Below are 23,709 nucleotides of genomic sequence, written 5' to 3' on the forward strand. Positions count from 1 at the left end.
GTGCTACATAAATGGAAAGTGTTAAGAGATTGCTGGTAGGCGTCTTGCAAACTGAACTTGAGAAAATGAGCATTTACTTCAATGATAGACTGTGATCAATGGTCAACAACTTCACATTTGGCTATGACAATTAGGAGTTCAAAGGAGGTTGTTCCTGTTATTTTAGCTCTGATTAATGCCACATAGATCAATTTAGCTTATGTCTTCCTTCACTAATTCATAGATTTCCTTCGGTAATTAATATATACATAGTCCCTCAGCTGTGTACACAAAGCAGCAGGGCAGGGTGCAGTGCTTCTGAAGAGATGCTTACCGTGTCACTGAGTGGACTTTGAAAATCTTGAGCTAGGCACTGAAGCTCTTCATGCAGCAGAGAGCTAAGCAGAAATCATTAACACCCAAAGCAGGGAGCTGCCCACATCTACCTAATGAGCACAATTGAAGCAAGGCAATGGTCTTTACTGTTACCTGACATCTCGGACTACTGTTAGCTCTATCGCTATTGGCACCATGCAGAAAAGCAATGGTTTGATTCTGCAAAGTAAGATGTGATACTTACCTAGAAAGAGGATTTTCTGCAAGACTTAAGAAGCCGTTGACAGCTCCTGCCTTTATATGTGTTGTACACCCCCCTTGGTTTGAAGGATGAGAAAATAGAAGGTTGTTACTGAGTAAATAAAAAATTATATACATTGTGACATACTGTTCTAAAGCTAGATGAAGTACAGGTTAAGGTTAGTTTAAGTACTAAGTAGCTGGCAGTGTGGGATGGGATGTTTGTTAGAGCTTCAGAGAATCTTCACAGAATTTTGATTCCAGCAACAGAATCCAGTGGTTACTTGCTTCATGGATAAAAAGTTAGTATGATGCCCCTTTTTGATGTAGGAGAAAATTTGTGCAAATTAGGAAGGAATTATAATTAACAGTAATATGTACCTTATTCAACTTCCACAATGATTGCAAGTTATATTGTTCTCCATCAACAGCAGTACAGTATCTTGTACATATATACATATGAAAAATTATTATTGAAGTATGAAGTCAAATATTCAATGCAATATGAATGTATAAAATACCTGTCAAACACAAGGATTTTGCACAAGAATCTAGTCACACAACACACAGCACATGTTGTGGGTCACACAACACATGTTGTGCAAATTGTATCATAGAACCTGTGACGTATCCCGTCACATAACACACAGTGTGCTAATTGTATCATAAAAGTTGTGCAAATCTCCAAAGTGACAAACTGGAGAGCATTTCCATGCCTTTGCTTAGACAGCATTAGACTTCTTGTGGCAGGTAACACAAGAATTACATCAGGAAAATGATACTGGAACTATGCCGCCATTTTAAAGTACCAAGCAAGTTAAGGCTTTCAGAATTGCAAGAATATATCCAAAAGATAGTCAGCATGACAAAAACTTCAGAAAAGCACAGGACTAATCGCCCTACTCCATGCAGTTCTCTGTGTAACAATATTACACTCAGCAGTAAAGTATTTTTCTAATGCATGTGGTACTTTATTCATAACCAGGCTTCAGAGGGTGCTCCAGGTTATTCCAAAGGCTGTTGCAGTGTGAAGTCTATCAATCAGCTCTATCTATGAGCAGTCCTTTCGCTATTAACCTCAAGCTTTCGTGACCATTTCTTTACCTCAGCAGCAGGTGTGTTTTCTTTGTTGATTTATGAAGTTGAAAGGGAGCAACTCCCTTACAGTGCAGCAGTATGCAAACGTTTTACAATTACTAAAAATCTCATGCCTCACCATACCAAATGTATTATATATATATAAGGTAGTTTGAAAGCCAGTTTCTCAAATGGGTATATATACGTCTCTATGCCTGCGTGCACATATGTCTGACTTCTATGCATTTTTAAACAATAATTAAAAAATTCTTTGAGGAATATAGGACTATGCATTGGCTTTCATCAGCAGAAGATGGTTTCAACTGGAAGACAGTAGCATTTTTGAGGGGAAAAATGTGGATTTCTTCCTTTGCTCACCAGCTACGTACAGCAAATGTTGTATCCTTTAAAGTTGATTTTCATAGCCTCATTAATTTTCCATAAAGGGGCCTGGTGTATCAGTAGAACAACACTTAGGTCCCATAGAGAAAGTCTGCAGAAAATATACTGAAAACATCCAGAAATCTTTGTTATCATGCATATGTATTTTCTAGTGTGTAAGGAATTGTCCGCATTCTGCTCACCAACACAAAACTCTCTGGCTTCAGCAGTGTAAGATTTCCAGGCAAAGTATTGAGCTTGACACCTTCAGGAATTGTGGAGTAGATAGCTCTGTTGCCTCATGCACAGTGCCATACAGCTGAATCTGGACACCTGTGGCACCTTGAAGTCATTGTCTCAGCATGATTCCCTGAGGTACTCAAGCAATTGGAAGAGATATTGGCGAAAATTGGTATGGAGGACAAGTGTACCATCATTTCCTTGAATAATGTCAGCAGAATGGATTTATCTTCTACCCCGGGATCTTCTGCTTCAGGTAGTCATACAGGAGTATGGAAAGCAGCTCAGGTGGTTAGCTTGGAGTCATGTCTTCAGTCCCACTGTTCAAATTTTACATAAATCTGTTTGAAAAAAAAGGTGACTCATGACAGGCTCAGTGCCCATGTCAGATACAGCATTCATCTTAGTGGTCTGGAAGAGGTGACAAAGTTTGCAGATGACACTAAACCATGCAGAATAGTAAGGTAAGGATTAGTTGTGAATAGCTGTGAAAGGACCTCCTAAGTCTTGTGTTTTAAGGACCAGGTCAGGAAGCTCAGTGTAGATAAATGAGGAGGGATGCACGGTGGAAAAGAGACACATACAACTTGACATATACAGCAGTGGATACTGAGATGATCATTATAATAGCTAGTCCTGTGAAAACACAGTTCAGTGATCAGGTGGAGTTAAAAAACAAATGAAATGTTAGGAACTATTAGAAAAAGGATGTAGCACAGAAAACAAAATTTGCACACTGTGTAAATCCATAACGTGTAATGCATCTGCAGTTTGAATACGGGGTACTGCTTGGTTCCTCTCCTTTCAAAATATAGAAAAGCAGGAAAAAAAAACCAAAAGTTTTTTACACTGTTGTCATTGACAACAATGTAAAACAATGTAAAGCCTTTAGGAAAAATAAATGAAAGAAGATTGAGTAAGTGTATGACAGAGATCTGCAGAATAGTGATTGGTGTGGGAAAGATGCTTTGGGGATATTTGTACACCATCTTACCTTATAGAGGGAACATGGGCCTAGTGTGTGGCAGGTTCAAAACAAAGAAAAGGTGGTGGTGGTAACCCACAGCTATGCTGCCATTCTTTGTCACAGGGTGCTGTGAATGTCAAAGGAGTTGTTTACATCAGTTCAAAAGGGCTTCAAAACATCAGGAAAAAACCCAACCAAAAGTCTATTATCAATTCAAAGATACCTATCATCAGTTCAAGGATACCATTGTCTGGACAAGGATCTGAGCACAGAATCTGAGCATAGATCAAGCCCTGTGATAAGTACTAGGAGAGCTTTCTTTATTCATCCAGTGCTTAAACACTTTTCATAGACGGCCACTCTTCACTATTTTGGTTAGAAGTCAGCCTGCTCTAGTATGGCCTTTTGTTCTCCTATGTATGAGAACATGTTCTCATAGGTATGACTGAGAGAAAGAAGGACTTCTGTCTTAGAAGTAGCCATTTAAACTATTTTTAGAAGACTTCTAAAATATCAGTCTTAATTACATTGTGAAAAGGCAGTTGTTTAGTTTAGGTAATGAAAACGTAAAAATTGTCAGTGAAAATACAGTTTTGGTCACATTTCATTTTACTCCAGAGCTCGCTTCATTTTTCAGGGGACATTAACACCTAAATTCCATCTTCCTTGTCTTTCCTTTGAAAGAGATGGGTTTACTTTTTTTCCTGTTCGCTTCAGTAGGGCTAGATTTCAATTTTCAGAAGCATGTTGACTTCTGTAAGGTTAGATTTCCACTGTTCAGAAGCATAGGTAGAATTTTCAGAAAAACCCCGTGTGCCATATCAAGTAGCCATTTGTTCAAGCTAGACGAATGCTTGTCTCCTCTTCATGTTTAATAGGTATCTTGCTACCTATGTTTAAGCATGTTATATTTAAGGAATAACTTTAATTTTGCCTGTGTCTCTGTGGCCTAGCTCTTTGACTAAAAACCAAGGATGGTTTATATATATAATTATTTTTTTTTCTGCAACAAACTGGAGGCCTTGAACTTGCAGTGGTGAATAACAGCAGTAGCACCATAGGAAGTCAAGTATTAACAAGCTGTATATTCAATTTAAACTTGTCCTTTCTTCAGTTTCCTAGAGTTCTGAAGCTTGCTTTCAAGCATTGTTGTTTCACCTTTATTATCTTGTGCTCTCAGGGGAAATGACTTCTCTGTAAGGTCCATTTGTGTTTCTGTTGCAGTCGGTGGGAATTTTGACATTGTTTTCAACAGCAGAGCACCTAACCTAATTTCTTTCCTTTTTTTTTTCTTTTTTTCTTTTCTCTTTTCTCTGAGTGTTTTGACTGTATCATTAATGAAAGCAAGAAAATGACCTGAGTGAATTCTGAGGTGGAACTTTGAGGTCTGCTTTCCTTAGCCCACATAACAACTCCTCTTTTTCTATGCTGATGTAGAAAATTGACCTCCAAGTTCAAGGCTTGTGACTTGTTCCCAGTGTGCTTAATAACCTGCCACAAATATGTCACCAAAATATCACCAAAAGGTTTCATAATGCAGGCTCCAGTTTGACAAATAGGTGTCTCTACCCAGAAGACAAAGGCACAGAAGTTTGCCATAGAAACCATCTTCAGCTATCCTCATCTCAGAAGGTCACAATTTGAACCCCAAAAGAGAACACAAACAGGATGTATTGGTTTACACAAAGCTGTATTTCTTCTATTGGTGAAGGTAATATGCAACTATATTGAGAAACATTTAAAGCCATGGGTCTTGACAAATTTGTTCTGTATTACACAGTAAACTCACAAAGTTGAAGCTCTAGGGAAAGGGCTTATGTTTGTTATGAGGGCACTGCTACCAGCCTGGAGCAAGGAGACTGTGTATCTCATGAAGAAGTGATGTGAAGATGGCATTTCCTAGAACAAACATGCTAGCGTGGCAGGAAGGCAAGACAACAATGTGAATTGCTGCCTCTTTTTTTTTTTTTTTTTTTTTTTAATAAAGACAAAATTACACATCTGTGCTTTCATGTATGTTATTTGATCCAGGGGAAGTTTATTCCACAGAGCTGGACTGTCAGCTATCAGCCTGTGTCCAAGCAGAGGCTGTCGCCCTCAAACCTGATCTGGGGAGCTCACCTGCATTTCCGAGGACCTCAGCAAGGACAGACGCTGCATGTTCAGAGGGGGCCCCAGCCCCAGTTCTTTGCTGACGTAGTGATTTTTTGCCTTTCTTTCCTGAGAGATACACAGTATGAAGAGCAAAACCCTTATCTATTGAATCATAGGAGTAGTGTAAGACACAGTAATTTGACCTACGTTGCAAGACAACAACGGAACAAAAAAAAAAGTTGCTATTAAACATGAGCTTTGCTTAGAACAAACTCATGCTAAAGGCCTCATTTTTAACACTAAGAAAATCAGTTCATGGCCAGCAGAGGGCATTTCACTTCAAGACGGGCTCCTGGCTGTGGTCTCATTATCTGGAATTAAAAAACCAAACCCATTCTACATTACTAAAAATTCATACCACTGGTGGTTACTTTTGTGCTGTACAGATGTTTAAACTTTTCAGCAAAAGTTCCTCCTCAAGTCAGTGGAGACTCAGAACATGACAATGAAACAAAGAGTTACTGATTCATCCTTTCCAGAATTATCCACTTCCTACTTTCTAACATCAAGATAAACTGGAGCTTTATTGAACCAACGTTCAAGAAAAGGGACTACCTACAAAGGGACTTGTTTGCCCCAAGTTACAGAGAGTTACATGCTTGACTGAGCTGGCGCAGTTATTCCTTTCTATTTTCATTGCTGTTTGTTAAAACCTATAAAGTGGATAGAATATCGTAGAATAGAATAGAACAGAAGAGAAGAGAATAGTTCAGTGGAAGGGACGTACAACGATCATCTAGCCACCCACTCAGGCTGACAAGGGAATACCTCCAGATATAATGGACACCACCCCGCAATCCCTCCCTCCCCCATTATTAGACTGTATCATTAAAGCACAAAGGGTCACAATAATGAAAGCACACTGGGTTCATAAGAGAAAGGTGTGGGGAAAATACACTGAGAAATTGTAGGCAGCATAGGTAGAAAGGAAGAAATTTTCCCTGAGCAAAGGGACAGTCCTGCAGTTCTTTCACTCATGCTGCTTCTATTGGCTTCAAATGGAGTAAGTGGGCTTCAGTTTAATGTCTTTCCTTTGGAATTGGGAGGAAGCTTTTCTTGTTGCCTTTGGCGTCCCTTGCCAGATTCAGTTCAAGGCTCTCTGGCAAGACTCCTCCTCCTGCAGCCCAGCACACCACTGGCCACCTTTGCCACAAGGGCACGGTGCTGGCTGACGTTCAGCTTGCTCTGTACCATTCCCCCTGGCTGCTTTTCTGTAGAGCCTGGATGGGTCACCCCCAGAAACTCTGCATGGGGCCCTTGTGGGCTGACAGGAATCATCTCCCCCAGCACGGCAGGAGATGTTGGGGAGAGCACCTGTCATTTGCTTCAGTGGCCAGTCCAGCCCAAACCATGACAGCCTGTTTCAGTGGCAGCTGGACAATGTGAAGGTCTTTGGGACCTGGCAGCTGGTCAAAGGGCTTGGGCAGCCCTGCCATGGTGCTTGGGAGTGGCAGGCTGGGAGAGCATGAGGGGCACGTCACCTGCTACAGCACTTCTGTGAAGTGAAATCACAGTGCACTCTGAAAAATTCTCCCCTTTGGCTTTCCCGCATGCAGAGACGATGTTGGAAAGCATTCCCTGTGGTGGATTGCTCTTTGGTCGAGAAACACATACCAACCAGAAAGCATCAAGGTCTTGGCAGTGATGGAGGTGGTTGTTGTGGGGTTGCAGCTGCGCAGTGTCATTGCTTGTGTGTGGAGCAGGAGCAGGGCCAGCCAGGTGCTTGCCTGCCCTCAGGGGGGTTCGCTCCCGAGAAGCGCTGTGTGTGGGAGCCTGCTGGGAGGTGGCATTGGAGGGCCCTGGAGCTGCACCCTGCCTCTGTGTGCAGTTGGTCCCTGCAGGACTGCTTCTGCCAGCTGAGGGTTGTATTTTGGTGGGCTGCCTGAAACTTGGTCTGTGTCCTATTGATGCCAAACATGTAATATAGGGTTCCCATCGAAACCTGTGCTGTAGCCTTATCAGTTTGCAGAATTGATAAGTTTTAACATTCTCTTTCCTCACCATGTATGAACTGTAATTGTCCCAGATAGTATTGGTACAAATAAAACCAAATAAATCTGTTTCCACTTTCCTTAGTTACATATTCTCAATTTGAGTTTTTATGAAAACTTACGGCTCCATTGTCATTGACCTCAGCAAAGCCTCCAATTTTATGCCATTCTAAGAAGAAATTCTGGCCCTGAATACAGCCAGCAGAAAAGAGTTGTTGTCCTGCATGACTAGAACAGTCATGTCAGCAGCAGTATTACAAAAATGGATTTGCTTGCATTTTTCTTTTCTTCCAGTTCTTACGAGAGTACCAGAAAGAAGGCAGCAGAAGTACACGCTAGCTAAAATGGCTTTTTATTGCTGGCAATACAAATGCTTCTTGTCTGGGAGCACAAGGACTCTGTGTTACAACTCTTGATTCCTTATATGCAATCTTAAGACTATTGGCATATTCATTTTTACAGTTTACATAACCTATTGGCTTTGGCCATGATATCACCTGTTAATATTCACTTTGAGTATTTGTACACTCAAACCCGTCATTCAAGTGCACGTAATGCATATTTGTTAGCTGAGTTTGCATGATTTTGTTGTAACTTTACTGCTTTCAGCCAGCTTGGTCTGGTTTCTTCAAACAGCAGATGCGCTTGTACAGGCGAGGTCATTGTTGGTGAAGGCCTATTGGGTAGGTCTTTAAATCCATCTTTACATTGTAGCTTTTCTTATGTAACAGCAGCTCAGGCAGAAAAAAGTAGCTTAAGCCACCAGCAGACCGGGGAAACCAAGAGAGGGTTGTAGCACAAGTTAAGGTCAGGTTTCTTGCTAAGGTTTATTTTCCAAATGGGTTTAGGACAAGCTGGGTCACTTTGGTAGATGATATCTGAAACAAAGCAGAGAAGTTATGGTTTCAGCATTTTATAATAAATTCATACTTTTCTATTGTGCCTGTTATATGTACACACACGTGCCTGGGAAGGGCAATAGAAATTACACGTTAGCTATATATCAACATTGGGAAGCAGACCAACAATGAGTACAGTAGCCTGTTAAAGACATCAATACTTTACTTTCAGCGTGACAAAGTCCCTGAAACTATGAAGCAAGCTTGCCAGATGCAGCTGAGTGGGTGGAACTGGCAACTGACAGTTCAATCTAAAGCAAGACATTTTGCAAATAAGGAAACCCAATCATAGGAGGTCATGATGGCAGGGTACATTAAGTTCTACCTAACGTGGTATCTTCAACTGAAGATACCAGTCTTCCTGAGAAGAAAGCACTTGCACAGTCACCAACAGCCAGGGAATGAGGTGGAGTCACTCGGAGAAACTGCATTACTATAATGGCCTGCTCCTGGCATAGATTCTGCTGCAGCAACACTTCCTCTAAAAAACTGTGTAGTATGAAAACATATGGTCTGGAAACTTATAGTGTATCTTTGAATAATGGGGAAGTCTACTCATAAGCAGATAAAGATGGAATGTAACTTTCTGGTTAGTCAAGGTAAGCAAAATTGTGAAGTACTTATTAAATAATTACATAGTACTGCTAATTTTCATGCATGCTGGACAAACTGTATAATAAACAGATTCCCCTGACATACCACAGCACTGCTTCAGCCTTTGGCCATCACTTTCTTCACCAACTATTTCACTTCTTTTAATGCATGGGTGTGCTGTGGAAAATCTACCACAAATCACTACCAGAGATATCAGCTACATTGACATGTTCCTTAGTGGTTTTAATATCACAGCAGGGCATCAGTGCTACACTGCCATGCACTTGTGTTATGGTAATAGCCTGAAACTCCAAAGTCCAAGATTCATGGCACTATGTAAAATAATTGCGTAAAGGAGACCCTGCTCTAGAATGGCCACCATCTACTATGCGGATGAGATGCACCATGGAAGAACTAGAAAGAACACCAAAATAAAGAAGATGCTGATCAAAAATGTGGAATAGCTTTCATAAAAGCTATTTTCCAAGCTTTTATGCTGTGGGGAAGTCCTGCAGAGAGCATGCAGTGGGGATGGCTGTGGGGGTGGTGGTGCACTGGGCATCTGATGGTGCCCATCTGCCAAAAGAGGGGTCCTTTACAAGCTGAGGAGAAGTGCAGGCACCAAGGCTGCATCTGAAAGAGTGAGAAGAAAGCCTGTGCTTGATGGCAGCAGTATGTCCATCTTTCTTGGCTTGTGCAGGGCCTCATTCCCCAGAGCTGAGCACCATTGGGGCTGGCGCTGGGTCATGCAGGCTCTCTGTCCTGATTCAACTGGCTTGCCAATGCAGGTGCCAGGCTAGGGAAAAGAGGCCCTGCCTGAGTAGATGGCCAACCCCAAACTTTCTGGTGACAAAACACACCAGTGTTTTGTCCTCACATGGAGGAAGAACATATACCTAGACTTCAGGAGAGTGAATTTTGGCCTCTTCAAGGATCTGTTTGGATGAGTCCCATGGTGAATGGCCTGGAGGGAACAGAGTTGCAAACATCTCTGGGCCACTTGTTCCAATATTTGGGAAAAAAAACTCCACCAAAACCCAAACCAAAACTGGACCAAAACCACAACCCCCCAAAAACGAAACCTCCCAATGTCTATGTATCAATTTAATCATATTTGCATATGGTTTCTTGGATAAATCAGAGAAAAAATGAATTAATATTTGCAGGTAGAAAAATTAAACTTTGCAGTAGGAAATAAATATTTTCCTTTGTTCATAGTCAAATAATGCAGCTTATTGGCACATGACATCTTTTAGATACATAACTGCATCCTTTTTTAAGAAGTTGTGTGTTTATTTTAATCAGCAGGCATGGTCTATGTTATGCTGACAATGCAAATAAAGTTTTAAAATCTTCATGATAAGTCTCAAGCCAGTCCCTCTTAGGAGATATACGAAACGTTTGTAGGAATGAAGATGCTTTCATTTCTGCTTGTTCTTGTGCTTTCAGACCCTGCCTGGAAGGATGCACTGGCAGAATACTGGACTTGCTCACCATGATGGGCAAGAAGACCATCACAATAATATGCTACACTGATTACAGATGAGTGGAGAATTCTCAGGTAACTTACAGTCGAGTCTTTTCCTATAATGAGTAAGGATATAACAAGTCCCAGCAACTAATACAGGAAATCTCAAAATCTCATTTTTCATTTTATAAGAAGTGAAGCACAATAGTGAGATTTCTTGCAGGAATACCCTTTGTATTAAGGAAAATCTAAACCACTAGATTTATGTCTAGCTCCTGTATTAATTACATATTGAGATCCTACAGAACTACTAAGAAGTAGCTGTCAAAGAGTATAAAGTGACGTTACCAGCTTTTTTAATTCATGCATAAGACTAACAGGCAGTATAAGGTTCATAGGGACAGATGAAAAATGTAATCACTACCGCCTTCCTTGCACTTAGAAACTGGCGACTCTTCTGTGATTTGAACGTGTTTGAATGTAAGCAGAACAAGATACCTGGAGATGACCAAGCTGAAGCATTAAAAATAAGAAGACTCCATCAGCAATGTATGCTGCCTGAGAAGCCATGTCAGAAAGCTCAAGCTGTGCCTTTGCTCTTGATCCTGCTTCTTAGTAGTAGTCTTGGCAAAACCACAAAGAACCATGATCTTTTACTACTTTTGTTCAAGTCCTCAAGAGCATCAGGGGCAGAGAACTTTTGGTGATTTAATGATTTACAAAAGTTGCTAGTCCTAGAATGGGAGTTACATGGCATATACCTAGGTCTTGCAGAGGAGTTGTGCTTCAGTAAATAATTGCCAGAATAAGCTAAGTCCATGCTAAATCTGCTTTCTTTTTCTAACCAGAGGTACCCATCAAGAGAAGTTCTTTTCTACTTATCCTCGTGACCAAGCTGGTAACTTTATGATTCAAAGTGTATTAGTCCTGGTAAGATACAGTATGCCGTATAATAAGGAAATGTTTGAGGCACTGTGAAGAGTCTGTTGAGATTAGGAAAGTCTCATCATCAGCTCTAAGTCAGCTGCCAAACTGTCAAATTAGAATCTCTGCAAAATTTTGTTTTGGTAACAACTTTCACTTCGAGAAACTGAAATAAATGTTTTGCGTGTGGAAGTCTCAAACTAATGGTCTCAAACTTCCTGAAGTAACTTGATTACCTAGGATATACCCAAATCCTCTGCAAGTAAGCGCTGAGAAAATACCGAGTTAACTTTGATCCTGGTTTCATACCTGTAGTCCTCAGAAACAAATTTTGATATTAATCTTGTAAGTCTCTAGTAAACACAGCATTTGAGCATATGCCTCTTAAGTAAAAGGCACTTGAACTCATATTTAGCTCTCTGGAACAAGGATCAAGAATGCAATGTTGAATTAGGGATGCACAGTCCCTCATTGGCTGGCTCTCAGCAGTGGGACACATTTCACAGTCAGAGGCGGGATTACCTTCCTGTCCTACAGTCAATGGCCTACCTTTAAAGCTAGTGGGGTTATTATCAAAACCCTTGAATATCTCAGACAGCTAATTTTTGCTGTAATAAATACTGTTGAAGGTGTGTCTTTCATGAAGTGCTGCTAGCCGTTGCAAGAGTACCCGCTCATGTTTTATTTAAAAGCAAACCAAATATTTGCATAAAACTTACATAAAATTGAAATATGAGTTCAGTTCACCCATTGTCAGATTTAAATTGTGCTGTATAGGTTTCTGGGTTATTTTCCTCCCTGGGTCTTTTAAAGAACTTCAAAATGCAAAGAATAAGGGCTGACTCCTGGAGTGAGGCATAGTTCCTTGTGTTGTTGATGGAAATATGTAGTAAATATTGCCCTTAAAATACCTGAGAGTCAACTCAAATACTTCCTTCTCTTTATTATAGAAACACTATAGTACTCCATTGCAATAACAGATCAAATGGTGTGCCAAGCAAGTAACTACTGTAACAGCATACTGTTTGGTGCAGCAAAAAGACTTCGTGTATGGAAACTTTTAGAGAAAGCTTCTTTTGTCTCTCTTCCTGAAAAATAAGTGTATAGTGCTTGACATTTTTACCAGAGAGCTGCATTTTGCCATTCTGCACAGTATCACTGAATATGGCACATGGCTGTAAGCGCAGGAACAAGAACTGCAATGTTATTCTCTTCATAGGCTTCGTCGTCCCATGTGGCTTGACTATTTTTCTCAGGCATTGAAATATAAGTGGTTTCTCAGTCCCTTAGGGCAGTCAGTGCACTTAAGGGAAAGACTGGAGATATTTTTCAAGTCAGGAACTTTCACATACAGTTCGACTATTCATTGAGCTGCTTTGCAGAGTCAATCAGAGCCCACAGAAATAGAATCATAGAATCATAGAATGGTTTAGGTTGGAAAGGACCTTGAAGATCATCGAGTTCCAACCCCCCTGCCATGAGCAGGGACACCTCCCACTAGACCAGGTTGCCGAAGGCCACATCCAGCCTGGCCTTGAACACCTCCAGGGATGGGTCCTCAACAACCTCTCTGGGCAACCTGTTCCAGTGCCTTACCACCCTTAAAGTGAAAAACTTCTTCCTAATGTTTAATCTAAACCTGCCTTCTTCCAGTTTAAAGCCATTCCCCCTCGTCCTATCACTACGTGCCCTAGTAAAAAGTCCTTCTCCAGCTCTCCTGTAGGCCCCCTTTAGGTACTGGAAGGCCACAATAAGGTCTCCCCAGAGCCTTCTCTTCTCCAGGCTGAACAGCACCAACTTTCTTAGCCTCTCCTCATAGGAGAGGTGCTCCAGCCCTCGGATCATCCTTGTGGCTCTCCTCTGGACATGCTCCAGCAGGTCCATGTCCTTCTTATGTTGGGGACTCCAGAGCTGGATGCAGTACTCCAGGTGGGGTCTCACAAGAGTGGAGTAGAGGGGCAGAATCACCTCCCTTGACCTGCTGGCCACGCTTCTTTTGATGCAGCCCAGGATACGGTTGGCCTTCTGGGCTGTGATTGCACATTGTTGGCTCACGTTGAGCTTCTCGAACTTCCTGGCAGTGAAGAGAGTGAGAGGGAGCAGCTTCCTTTGCCCCTCTGATCCTGATACTGGTCCGCAGGGGTGGATCTGGTGCCACGGGGTGCTCCACCGACAGCAGCAGTGCCTAGACCTGCTCTTCTGCAGAGGGGAGAGAAAAAGTTCTACAAAAAAATTTGTTGTAGCCTTTATCTGTCTCTAGAATTCCTTGGGTTTACTGTCTCTCAAAAACTTCTAAACTGCGTGTGTCAATGAATGGGATAACATTAATTCTCCAGATCATAGATTTACAACTTCAGTTTTAAGGGATTTAGTCATTGAGTTCTGACTTTTGAGTACTCTGAACAGGCCCTACTAAAAGATTGATTTAAAATAAAAGTATATATTATATTATTATTTATATACTAATTAGATATATACTCTAAGTGTGCACTTTGTTCTGTTCAAATTAGAGTGTTTAAATGCATTGCGAATGAGAATTTTTTCCTTGTTCTGCTATTTCTGTTTGTTTTTCATGGATATATCTGATTAAACTTTAAATCATTTATGGATAGTGCTTGTGGTCTATTTCTTGAGCCCTTATGTTAGATACATTTCACATTTGAATTTACTTCTAGTGTAGAGAAAAAAGGAATGCATATGATTCAGAGTTATTATCTAGTGTTTTTCACATTCTAAAAATTTGTACGATCACTTTTATTTATTAACTGTTTTTAAAAAGAGGAATTGGATGCTTCTCCGTTGCTGCTTTTCTCAGATGCAAGAATCACAAAAATCTTACTGCTCTTTGGAAGAGCATGTTTCTACTTTATTAGCTCTGTGCTAAACCATTCCTTTAGTCCAAAAGCAAAGGACAGATTATATTAATACCAAACTGACAATGTGCAGATACTTCTCTGCTCTTTTCTTAATTCAACAGTCAGCATCTGAATGGCACTACCAGCCACATGTAAGTGAGCTAAGTCAGCGCTTATTAAAGGTCAGGATGTTTCAAAGAGCTCAAATCAAAGCTGCGGTTTTCTGTAGTGTATACAGGGGTTTCATTTTCAGACACAGGCATTTGGATAGAGAAATACCTCTGGATAAACTAGCAGGGACTTTCCTAGCACCCTATCTGCATGGGCATCCCTGCTGCCTGTTGAGGCAGCTGGCGGAGCGGTGGGGTGCATTCATTCCTCAGGGAGGATCCTCTTTTTCCTGTAAAGTCACCAGGATTTTCAAACAGCACAACTGCGTTTTCAGCTGCTCTGTGCATGTCAGCTTCTACTCCGGCTCCTAAGAGCCACCCCAGCGCAAGGTGCGTGGCTCAGATCCCTCTCTTCATGGTAGTTGCTGAGTTTGTACCAGGACATCTGAACTGGATGGACAGTTTTAGAAAATGCTGAGGGCCTTTCTGATCATACTTGTATCACAAGGTCTTCCTCTACTATCCCCAACGGGGGAAGATCCGAGGGACTGAAGAGGCTGAAGCTGTAGGAACTGAAGATCTTGATAGTTCAGCGCACCAAGCCCAATCTTATCACTGCCGTCTCTTTGTTATGTTTTTAGTTCAAATTCTGTAGGAAAAAAAAACCTCTTTAAACAAAGGCATTTACAAATTGCCATATGAACTTAAGTAGTTCTCCCAATAATATCTTCCTGTATATTACTTGAAGTGGAGCATTTATGCCACTGCCATCAGCTATTAATTACTCACTTCCCCTGTGGCGGTGCATCAAGAAATCGGAGGTACCATTGACTCACTGTGTTTGTTTTTATTCGTACCTGACTGCAGTCACAGTGCCTGCTCCAATGGCTGTACAGGCCAAATCATGAGGCTTTTCTGATCGAATCCAGTGATCTTTGCAGCCGATCTTGGGGTTCTGTTCTGGTAAAATCGGATTTTATCAGTGCAGGGCAAGGTCCTGATTAACCAAAATGACTGGAGAGAGTGACAGGAATAAGGGTTCAGTCAGTCTGAACATTAGATCCCCACCACGCATTTCAAAAGGCTATTCTGCACGCTTCTACTGACAGTTACCATTGATGGCTGCAGCAGCAGCAAACCGACCCTGTCAAAACCAGGGCTGCTACCACAAGGTACTAAACACTCTGCAGACACAAAGGACTGCCCCACATTACAGACTTGCAATCTGCACAAGGTAGAGCCACACAGTTTGAGAAAGCTGTCCAGTGAGGCAGCTGAAACGGTCAAGTTTTTAATACTCAGTCTGGACTGAGACCATGATAATTAGCATATTAGCCAGGAGAGGCTGACTTGTGATGATTCATCCTTACTGATCAACCTACAGGGAACAGATTAAACTACTGTAGGTTGTTTTGGAAAAAAGAATAAATAATGCCAAGATCCATTTGATCATTCATGTGGAAGTAGCACATATTTCACCCAGACTAAGGGATGGGTGTTTAGTTCACTCAAGGGGGAAAAAGAATGGTAGGGTGATCAGGAACCCTCAGTCAAATAAAGGTAGAAAGTCCTTGTAATAGTGAAAAGCTGGAGGAGTTAAATCAGCGATCACATATGCAGAAGTCAATAAATAAATCTCTAGTCACAGAAATAGATTAGAAGGGGAGCTAATCAATGCAGAGAGAAGAGACAATTAAAAAAAAATGGTTTGAATGTGACAGTTTTTCAAACACAGTTTCAAGAAAACATTGAAGAATTAAAGCCCCAAACCCAGCACTTTGATGAAAAGAACCCGTTTTAAAGAAAACAGCAAATTTAAGATAACAGAACACATCAGGCAGGATAAGCCAGGTCAGGGAAAGCTTGAGAAAGGTTATTAAATTAAAAGCAAGATTCACTCAACAAATTGAAGAGAAGATTGCAAACCAGTAACCAGAGCCATTTGCTCTGGATTAACCTTCTGGAGCTGCTGTTACAAAGCAGCTAAACTCTGACTATGCTTATCAAAACCAGTACAAAGAATCAGCAGTGTCATGGTGGGAACTTCTTTTCTGGAAACTTGATTTGAGCCAAAAAATCTTTTCTTGTTAACAGTAAGCTAATCCTAACTTCAGATGCAATCTGGCCTGTCAGGAATTCACATTCAGTGCACTGCACAAGACCATTACTTAAGCAGTAGTGTGATCTTCTTTGGGGAGAAAATCATGCTGAGGAACAAAAACTTGACCAAAACCTTGCACCCAGCAATATGCAAAGCAAGAGAATTTGAGGCATGGAGCATGGGAGGTAAAGCAGCAATGTCATTTCAGACCATTAGCCTAACGAGGGTGGAGATCAGGCACTGAACTTTATTCTCTTTCCAAAGCTGAAAATGCCCGAAATGTTGAATATCTGATAAAGAGTTAAAAGATGGAAAAGCTAGGAAAGGAAACGTGCAAAAGGTTCCTTGTGGGAGCTGCTGATTCTGGCAGCCTGATGGAGACAAGGCTGCCATGGTTTTGTGCCCCAGGTCTAACCAGTAGCGAGGCTAAACATATGTTCCAAGCAGGGGCATGCATAGAAACACACCCACATAATACATAGATACATGCACATATGGCCAGATGCACAGTTCAACATGGAGAGAAAACAGGCAGGCTGAGGAATGAGGGCAGACTCTTGGCAGGACTGTGTAGGAGCATCCTGTCATAGATAGGGGAAAAAGCACAGCCTCAGCACAGATGCTTTGCGTGGTAATTTAGGAGTCAAAAGTTAGTTACATTGCCTCTCATATGCTGGCAAATCATTATCAAAGGTACAAGTAACTAGTTTCTGAGTAAAACCTATGTTTTCTACAGATTTCCCCTCACAAATTAAAAAACTTAATCTTTATGGGACCCTGGGGTACAGGTTTTAAACATTCTATGGAAGATCACTGTGTTTGTTGATGGCACTTCTGGCCAAGCTGAAGTTGTGCTTGCCTGTTTATAGCATGCACACATACACACACAGACATACGCACATGAAGAAACTCTACCAATCTGTACAGCACAACTTTCATTCTTCAGTCATCCTGAACATTTTTGGTTACAAAGAACAGCAACAGTTTGCAAACTAATTCACTCATTGACTTCTTTCTCCCATTCAAAATGTTGCAATCTTTTGGAAATCGTAGAGCACACAAAGCCTCATACTGTATTTCAGAACTAAGTGAACTGCTTATATTTTTGGCTGTGTGTTGGTTGTGTTGTGTGGCTTTTTCTTCTTTTAAAAAATGGCATTCCCAGAAAATTTATGCTCATTTAGTGCAATATTTACACCTTTATTAAATAAAGCATGAGTTGATACTGTAATGATTGCTGTAACCACTTCATTAAACACACTCTTGGTTATATTTAATATAGTAGAAATTGTTTGTTAAGAGTCCAGATCAGTCAGCATCCATTCGCTCAAATTTTGCAGTCCCCGTAAGTCAAGCTGTGCAAACAATTTTCAGTTCACAGATTGGACATAAAAGTGAAGCACAACATATTGAAGGCTATAACAAGGTTTCTTATGAACAAATTCTGGAAAAGTTTTAATTGAAAGAAGTAAAATTCAGTTTCAAAATGCAATGCTGAAATACCAATTAAAAACATACTTGCAAATGTTTGATTCATTGAAATGGATTAATTACATACACAAAAAAAATGGCAACACTATTTTTATTCAATTCAATAAACTAATATTTTTCATTTTGCCTTAAGACAGTCATCCACCTGGAGTCATAGAACTCTAACAAGGATGCCTCTAGAGTCATTCTGGCTCTGCCAGGCCATGGAGTTAACTACCCAAGTGCTCTGACTCTGAGTAACCCAGGAAAACACTTCAAATGTCCTCTGGATTTTGAAGGAATCTTTCTGCTGCAAACTACAGCCCTCTCACTCTGTCGGGAATTGGTGGATTTTCATAGGTGAGTCAGCCTTGTAGCCAAAGCAGAGGCCCGTGTCACCTACAACTTATAAATGTGCTAATGAGGATTAAATTAAAATTAGCTTGTCTTGAACCTGAATATAGGTGTACTAAAGTGATACAGCAATAGCAAGTAAGTTTTTTTATAGTACTGTCAGCCAAATAAGGATATGAGGATATGATAAGGATATGATCATCCAAAAGGCAAAGGTGGGCGAAATTGCACATAGGAGGCATGCAAGTGGTGAAAGAAAGGACAAGATTAGCACAAGATCATGCAAAGAGACAGGGCATCCTCCCCAATACGCAAGAAGGATGTGTGTCAAGACAAGAGAAAGCAAAATAAGCAACACAGCAAGCAGAAAAGATAACCCCTGCTGTTTCTGGGAGGAGAGGGCAATAGTGTAAAAACTGGCATGACCAAGGACAACTTGAGAAGAAAGAAAACAAATAGTTTGATTCTGATGTTTCTCTCTGCAGATCTCTCCAGGCCACTCACCATGACCTCAGGACAAGAAACCACCAGGCAGTCTGGCCATGTGGACTCACTATATGGCATCAATTCCATGGTACTATATACCCAGAGCTAATTTAGAGTATGATTGTGTAATAATTTTGTATAAGTACAGGTATTGAATAATGTTGCTGACAACTGCCCACCAGCACCAAGTGCATTGTTCATTTATTAATTCAAACAGCTTAAAACTCACCAGATTTGTCAGTCTTCTAAACACACCCATCAAAGCAATCCCTAATTCCCAGAGATATATAGATGCATACAGACGGTATAGGTATAAGTGTGGGTATAGTTGTGGGCATAGCTGTAGGTATAGGCATAGCCATAGGCATAAGCATAGGTGTAGGCAAAGGGATGGATGTATGCATGTATAATCTGTTGCAACAGTATGCATAGGAACAAGTATTTTAGGTCAGGTGTAGGATGTCCCAAGAAAGGAGCAAAGTCTCTACTGACTTACAGAAAAATCTGAATTTAAGCTAGACAGGATGAAGACGGTAACCCTTTACTCTATTAGGACATTATTAGTACTTTGTTTTGTATGAAAAAACACCGCTTAATTAAAAAAATCACTTCAAAGTCATGATTCTTTCCTACATGTCAATTGATTTGATTTGATTCTTTCATAGCAGAGCTTTCAAGCTACTTTACAGAAGGAAAAACAGCTACTGATTTAAAGAACAAGAAAGACTCTTGCTCTTTAATAAATATGTTTTTACGCCTGCTGCGGAGTCCAAACTGACACTGACATTTTGCTTTCCAGAAAATTAATACACAAAGAGCTGTATCAAAAGAAGAGGATTATTGAGGTTTGAAGAAAAGAGAAATGCAAAAATGAGGAGAGAGTTTCTCAAAAGGCTGGGAAATGAGGAAAATGACAAGTGGAATATGAAGCAGAGTTTGTGGTAGTGCCCTTAGCTGAGATGTAAAAAAAAGTTGCATATGAAAAGCACAGCTGGCAAAGGGGAGTAGCAAACCTCCACCAATAGCCGTACCCAAAAAAGAACACTTCCCTTCCTAGGACAGCACTTTTTCCTGTGGCCAGGAGGCCCAGCACCATGGCAAATGCCTTTGCACCAAGCGTAAGCATAATGGAATGGTCTTGAAATGTATCTCATGGGTAAAACTGATGGGAACTTGCTATTAATTAAGTCTTTGAAACTTTTCTTTAAGGACTACAGCACCATCTTGGGTTTCAGGCCACAAACAAGGATTAATAAGTCCTTAATGAAATAGATAAGGGAGATCTGCTGCCACCAATTTGAAAAAGTTTGGCTCACGTGTAATGCCAGATTTCCCCACATTGCTTCTCTGATCAATCACATACGCCATGCCAAAGGAGACTCAGTGTCATCCTCTCAGTAGAGTGTGACTCTGTGCTCTTGCATATAGAATGGTTTAGGTTGGAAGGGACCTTAAAGATCGTCTAGTTCCAACCCCCCTGCCACGGGCAAGGACACCTTCCACTAAACCAGGTTGCTCAAAGCCCCAAGAAACCACACACAAATCTCATAAGGCCACATGAACTGTTAAAATTGAACAAGAAAGTTGCAGCTTCCAGGTGTGTCTTTTCTAATCATTTGGCATCTGAGAAAGAACAGTTAGATAGCAAGTAAATACTTATTTAATGAAGGCTTATGACAATGATTCTGCAATAAATGCTCTTGCATATATCCTTCCCACTGGCCAGGAAAGAAAGAAAAAAAAAACCACAAGGAAGGATGTGATTTTCAGAAACTAAGGTTTCAGGAGGTTAGCCGTAACGTTCCCATTCACATTTAAACAATCTTAAGGTACTGTGAAATTCATTTGCCAATAAAAGTTTAAAGAGTACTCTGAGTTGGGTTTGCTTATCTTTAACATTGCAGTTGGATCAGAGGCTTTTTTAGTTCTGAAAAGTCCAACACCATTTTCTCATGGATCTTCAGAAGTGTTTTCTGTTGCCAGCCTTGGTAGCAGCTTATCTTCTATGATCCAAGCATGCCACATCTCAGGAAAAAAACCACAAATGTGACAATATTTCTCCCTCAGCATAATTTCTCACTTATTAGAAATAATGATGACCAGAGGCTTCAAAGGTGTCATGCTGATTTACTGCAGTTGAGGATTTGGCCCTAACAGTAAGGATGAGGTGAAGACAGTGAAGCTATTAGAAAAAGAATCAGATTTTTTGCTGTAAGAAATAACCATTTGTGCCAAAGTGCTCTCCTTGCCCAGGCAGCGAACATACCTGTTTTGTGGCATATTTCCACAGGAAACCCTTTGAAGGCTTAGATGATGTCGTTGTCTCCCTGTTACCTGCAAAAGAGGTCTAAGTCCCCATTCTCCCAAAACACAGAGACTATGTTGAGAAAGGAGACTTAGCTTTATTCTGGCCAGGGTTCACAGTGGAATATTTCCACAACTTATGCACACCCCATGCCAGCTTTCTTGTCATATTTATACATGAAAGTTACAAGGTAGCACACTCCCAGTTACAATGATTGGTTAATAATTTACATATGATTATAATATGTCATTCTCCTCAGTTACTGCACCTCTTCAAGGGAAAGGTCTTCACATGGGCAAGGGTGTTGTTGGCCTACAGTGGTGATTTTTAGTATTATAATGAAGGCATTTCAGTTTAGGACACCCAGAACTTTCACATTTCCACGAAGTTGGCTAGGCCTTTCAAAACATGGTAATTTAGCAGCATCCTTAAGGTTCATATGCTTGTCTGCTCCAGGATGTTTTACTTCAAAGAAAGACAACACCACCTGCTCTCTTTGATTAGATCTTCTTTTTCATACGACCCAAGGATAGAATCCTCGTTATCCATGAGAATGTCTCAGAAAGTTCCTCTATTAATTACCCCAGACACTTGTGAAGAAACATTCCCAAGGCCGACCATCTGGCCAAGTCATAACAAAATGGTCATACGCCAGACCCTATATCAGAAGTTCAGCTAATGCCAATAGTTAACAGGCCTAACTAACAATCTTAATGCTAACAACTTTAGAGCTAACAACTAAAATGTTAACAAAAATGACTGAAATTCTAACTACAAGGCAACATCACCATCTCGTGCAGAGAAGAAATTCGGAGGCTCCAGACAAACTGTGACCTTGATAGAGACCACTCTCAGTTCCTCACCAGCAGGAAGGACGACGCTGGTGGCAAAACAGCATGACTTTCATAGAATCAGAGAATATTTTAGGTTGGAAGGGATCTTAAAGATCATCTAGTTCCAACCCCTCCTGCCGTGGCAGGCACACCTCCCACTAGACCAGGGTAGTCAAAGCCCCATCCAGCCTGGCCTTGAACTCTTCCAGGGATGGGGCATTCACAGCTTCCCTGGGCAACCTGTTCCAGTGCCTCACCACTCTCAGAGTGAAAAATTTCTTCCTGATATCTAATCTAAATCTACCCTCTTCCACTTTGAAGCCATCCTCCCTCGTCCTCTCACTACACGCCCTTGTAAAAAGTCCCTGTCTAGCTTGCTTGTAGGCCCCCTTCAGATACTGGAAAGCTGCTATAAGGTCTCCCTGGAGTCTTCTCTTCTCCGGGCTGAACCCCAACTCTAACAGCCTGCCCTCACAGGAGAGGTGCTCCACCCCTCTGAGCACCTTCGTGGCCCTCCTCTTGACCCGCTCCAACAGCTCCCTGTCCTTCTTGCATTGAGGGCTCCAGAGCTGAATGTAATATTCCGGGGGGGGTGTGTGTGTGTGTGTCTCACCAGAGCAGGGTAGGGGGGCAGAATCGCCTCCCTCAGCCTGCTGGCCACACCTCTTTTGATGCAGCCTAGGATACGGTCGGCATTCTCGGCTGCAAGCTTACAGTGCTGGCTCATGTTGAGCTTCTCATCCACCCACACCCCCAAACCCTTCTCCGCAGGGCTGCTCTCAATCCATTCTCCACCCAGTAGGTGGAGATCCCAAGCACAAGCTTGGGATTGCCGCAACCCAGGTGTAGACCTTGCATTTGGCCTGCTTGACCGTCATGAAGTTTGCATGGGGCCACCTCTCCAGCCTGTCCAGGTCCCTCTGGATGGCACCCCTTCCCTCCAGCATGGTGACCGCTCCACACAGCTTGGTATCGTTGGCAAACTTTCTGCGGATGCACTCAATCCCAACATGCACGTGGCCGACGAAGATGTTAAACAGTAGCGGTCCCAGTACTGACCCCCGAGGAACACCACTTGTCCCTGCCTTCCCTTTAATCCTGACCCAGAGGCTCTTGGTTGGCTCCTCACCCATCCCCAGGCAGAGCTGCATGCACGCCAGCTGGTCCTTGCCGTAGAGGGCGACACCCCCTCCTCATCTCCCCTGCCTGCCCTTCTGAAGAGTCTGTATCCGTCCATTTCGACACTCCAGTCATAGCCGCCATCCCACCGTGTCTCCATGATGCCGATTAGATCCCAGCCTTGCAGGCGTGCACACACCTCTAACTCCTCTTGTTTGCTCCACATGCTATGTGCATTTGCATAGAGGCATTTTAGTTGGGCCCCTGATGAATCTAGCTCCCTGGCTGGAGGGGCTGTTTTCCCTTTAAGCTGCCCTGCAGGTGCTCTCCTGCTGTTACAAGCTTGCGTTCTGTGTTACTGGCCTCCCTTCCGTCTGTGTGTGCCAGCCTGGCAGTTCTTGACTGCTTGGCTGCGGGCTGTGGGTCTATTGCAAGCTGCATCTGTAACCAGCCGTCTATCTCCTTCTCAGCCTCCCTGGTGCTACGCAGCCTCCCGTATGCACCGCCTGCTGCAGCTCAGCCACCTGCTGCCGGAGTTCCTCCACCTGGGCACACCTTTGCAGGCAGTCGTGCAGCCTGTCCCTGCCCCGGGAGAAAGGTCCAGGCGGCTCCTGCAGTTTGAGGTCTGCACTGCAACCTCTCCCTTCAGCAGCTCCGTCTGGCTGGAGACACTGGCCACCGCTGGGGTGGACGGTGCAGAGCCCCGGGCCCGAGCTGCAGCCTTTGCTCTAGACGAGCGCCCACCATTCTGCCTTGAGGACCTTTGGCCCATGCAGATGGGCACAGGATGGTGCTCGACCGAAGGGTGCATTTCCACCTAGTCTGG

At 42.1% G+C, this 23,709-nt stretch overlaps 1 protein-coding gene across 1 annotated transcript in view; it reads right to left on the bottom strand.

The window, feature by feature from the left end:
* The window catches only part of PHAX (phosphorylated adaptor for RNA export), a 35,425-nt gene extending 12,382 nt beyond the window's left edge, over nucleotides 1-23,043 (bottom strand). The window contains exons 1-2 of the mRNA XM_009889720.1: nucleotides 22,936-23,043; nucleotides 5,342-5,440 (exon numbers count right to left, since the gene is read on the bottom strand). Coding sequence (XP_009888022.1) covers nucleotides 5,342-5,440; nucleotides 22,936-23,043 — 207 coding nt within the window. The remainder of the gene's footprint in view (nucleotides 1-5,341; nucleotides 5,441-22,935) is intronic.
* Between the last annotated feature and the right edge of the window lie 666 nt (nucleotides 23,044-23,709).

This window comes from Charadrius vociferus, unplaced genomic scaffold (genome assembly GCF_000708025.1).
Source record: "Charadrius vociferus isolate BGI_N301 unplaced genomic scaffold, ASM70802v2 scaffold377, whole genome shotgun sequence".
NCBI lineage: Eukaryota > Metazoa > Chordata > Aves > Charadriiformes > Charadriidae > Charadrius > Charadrius vociferus.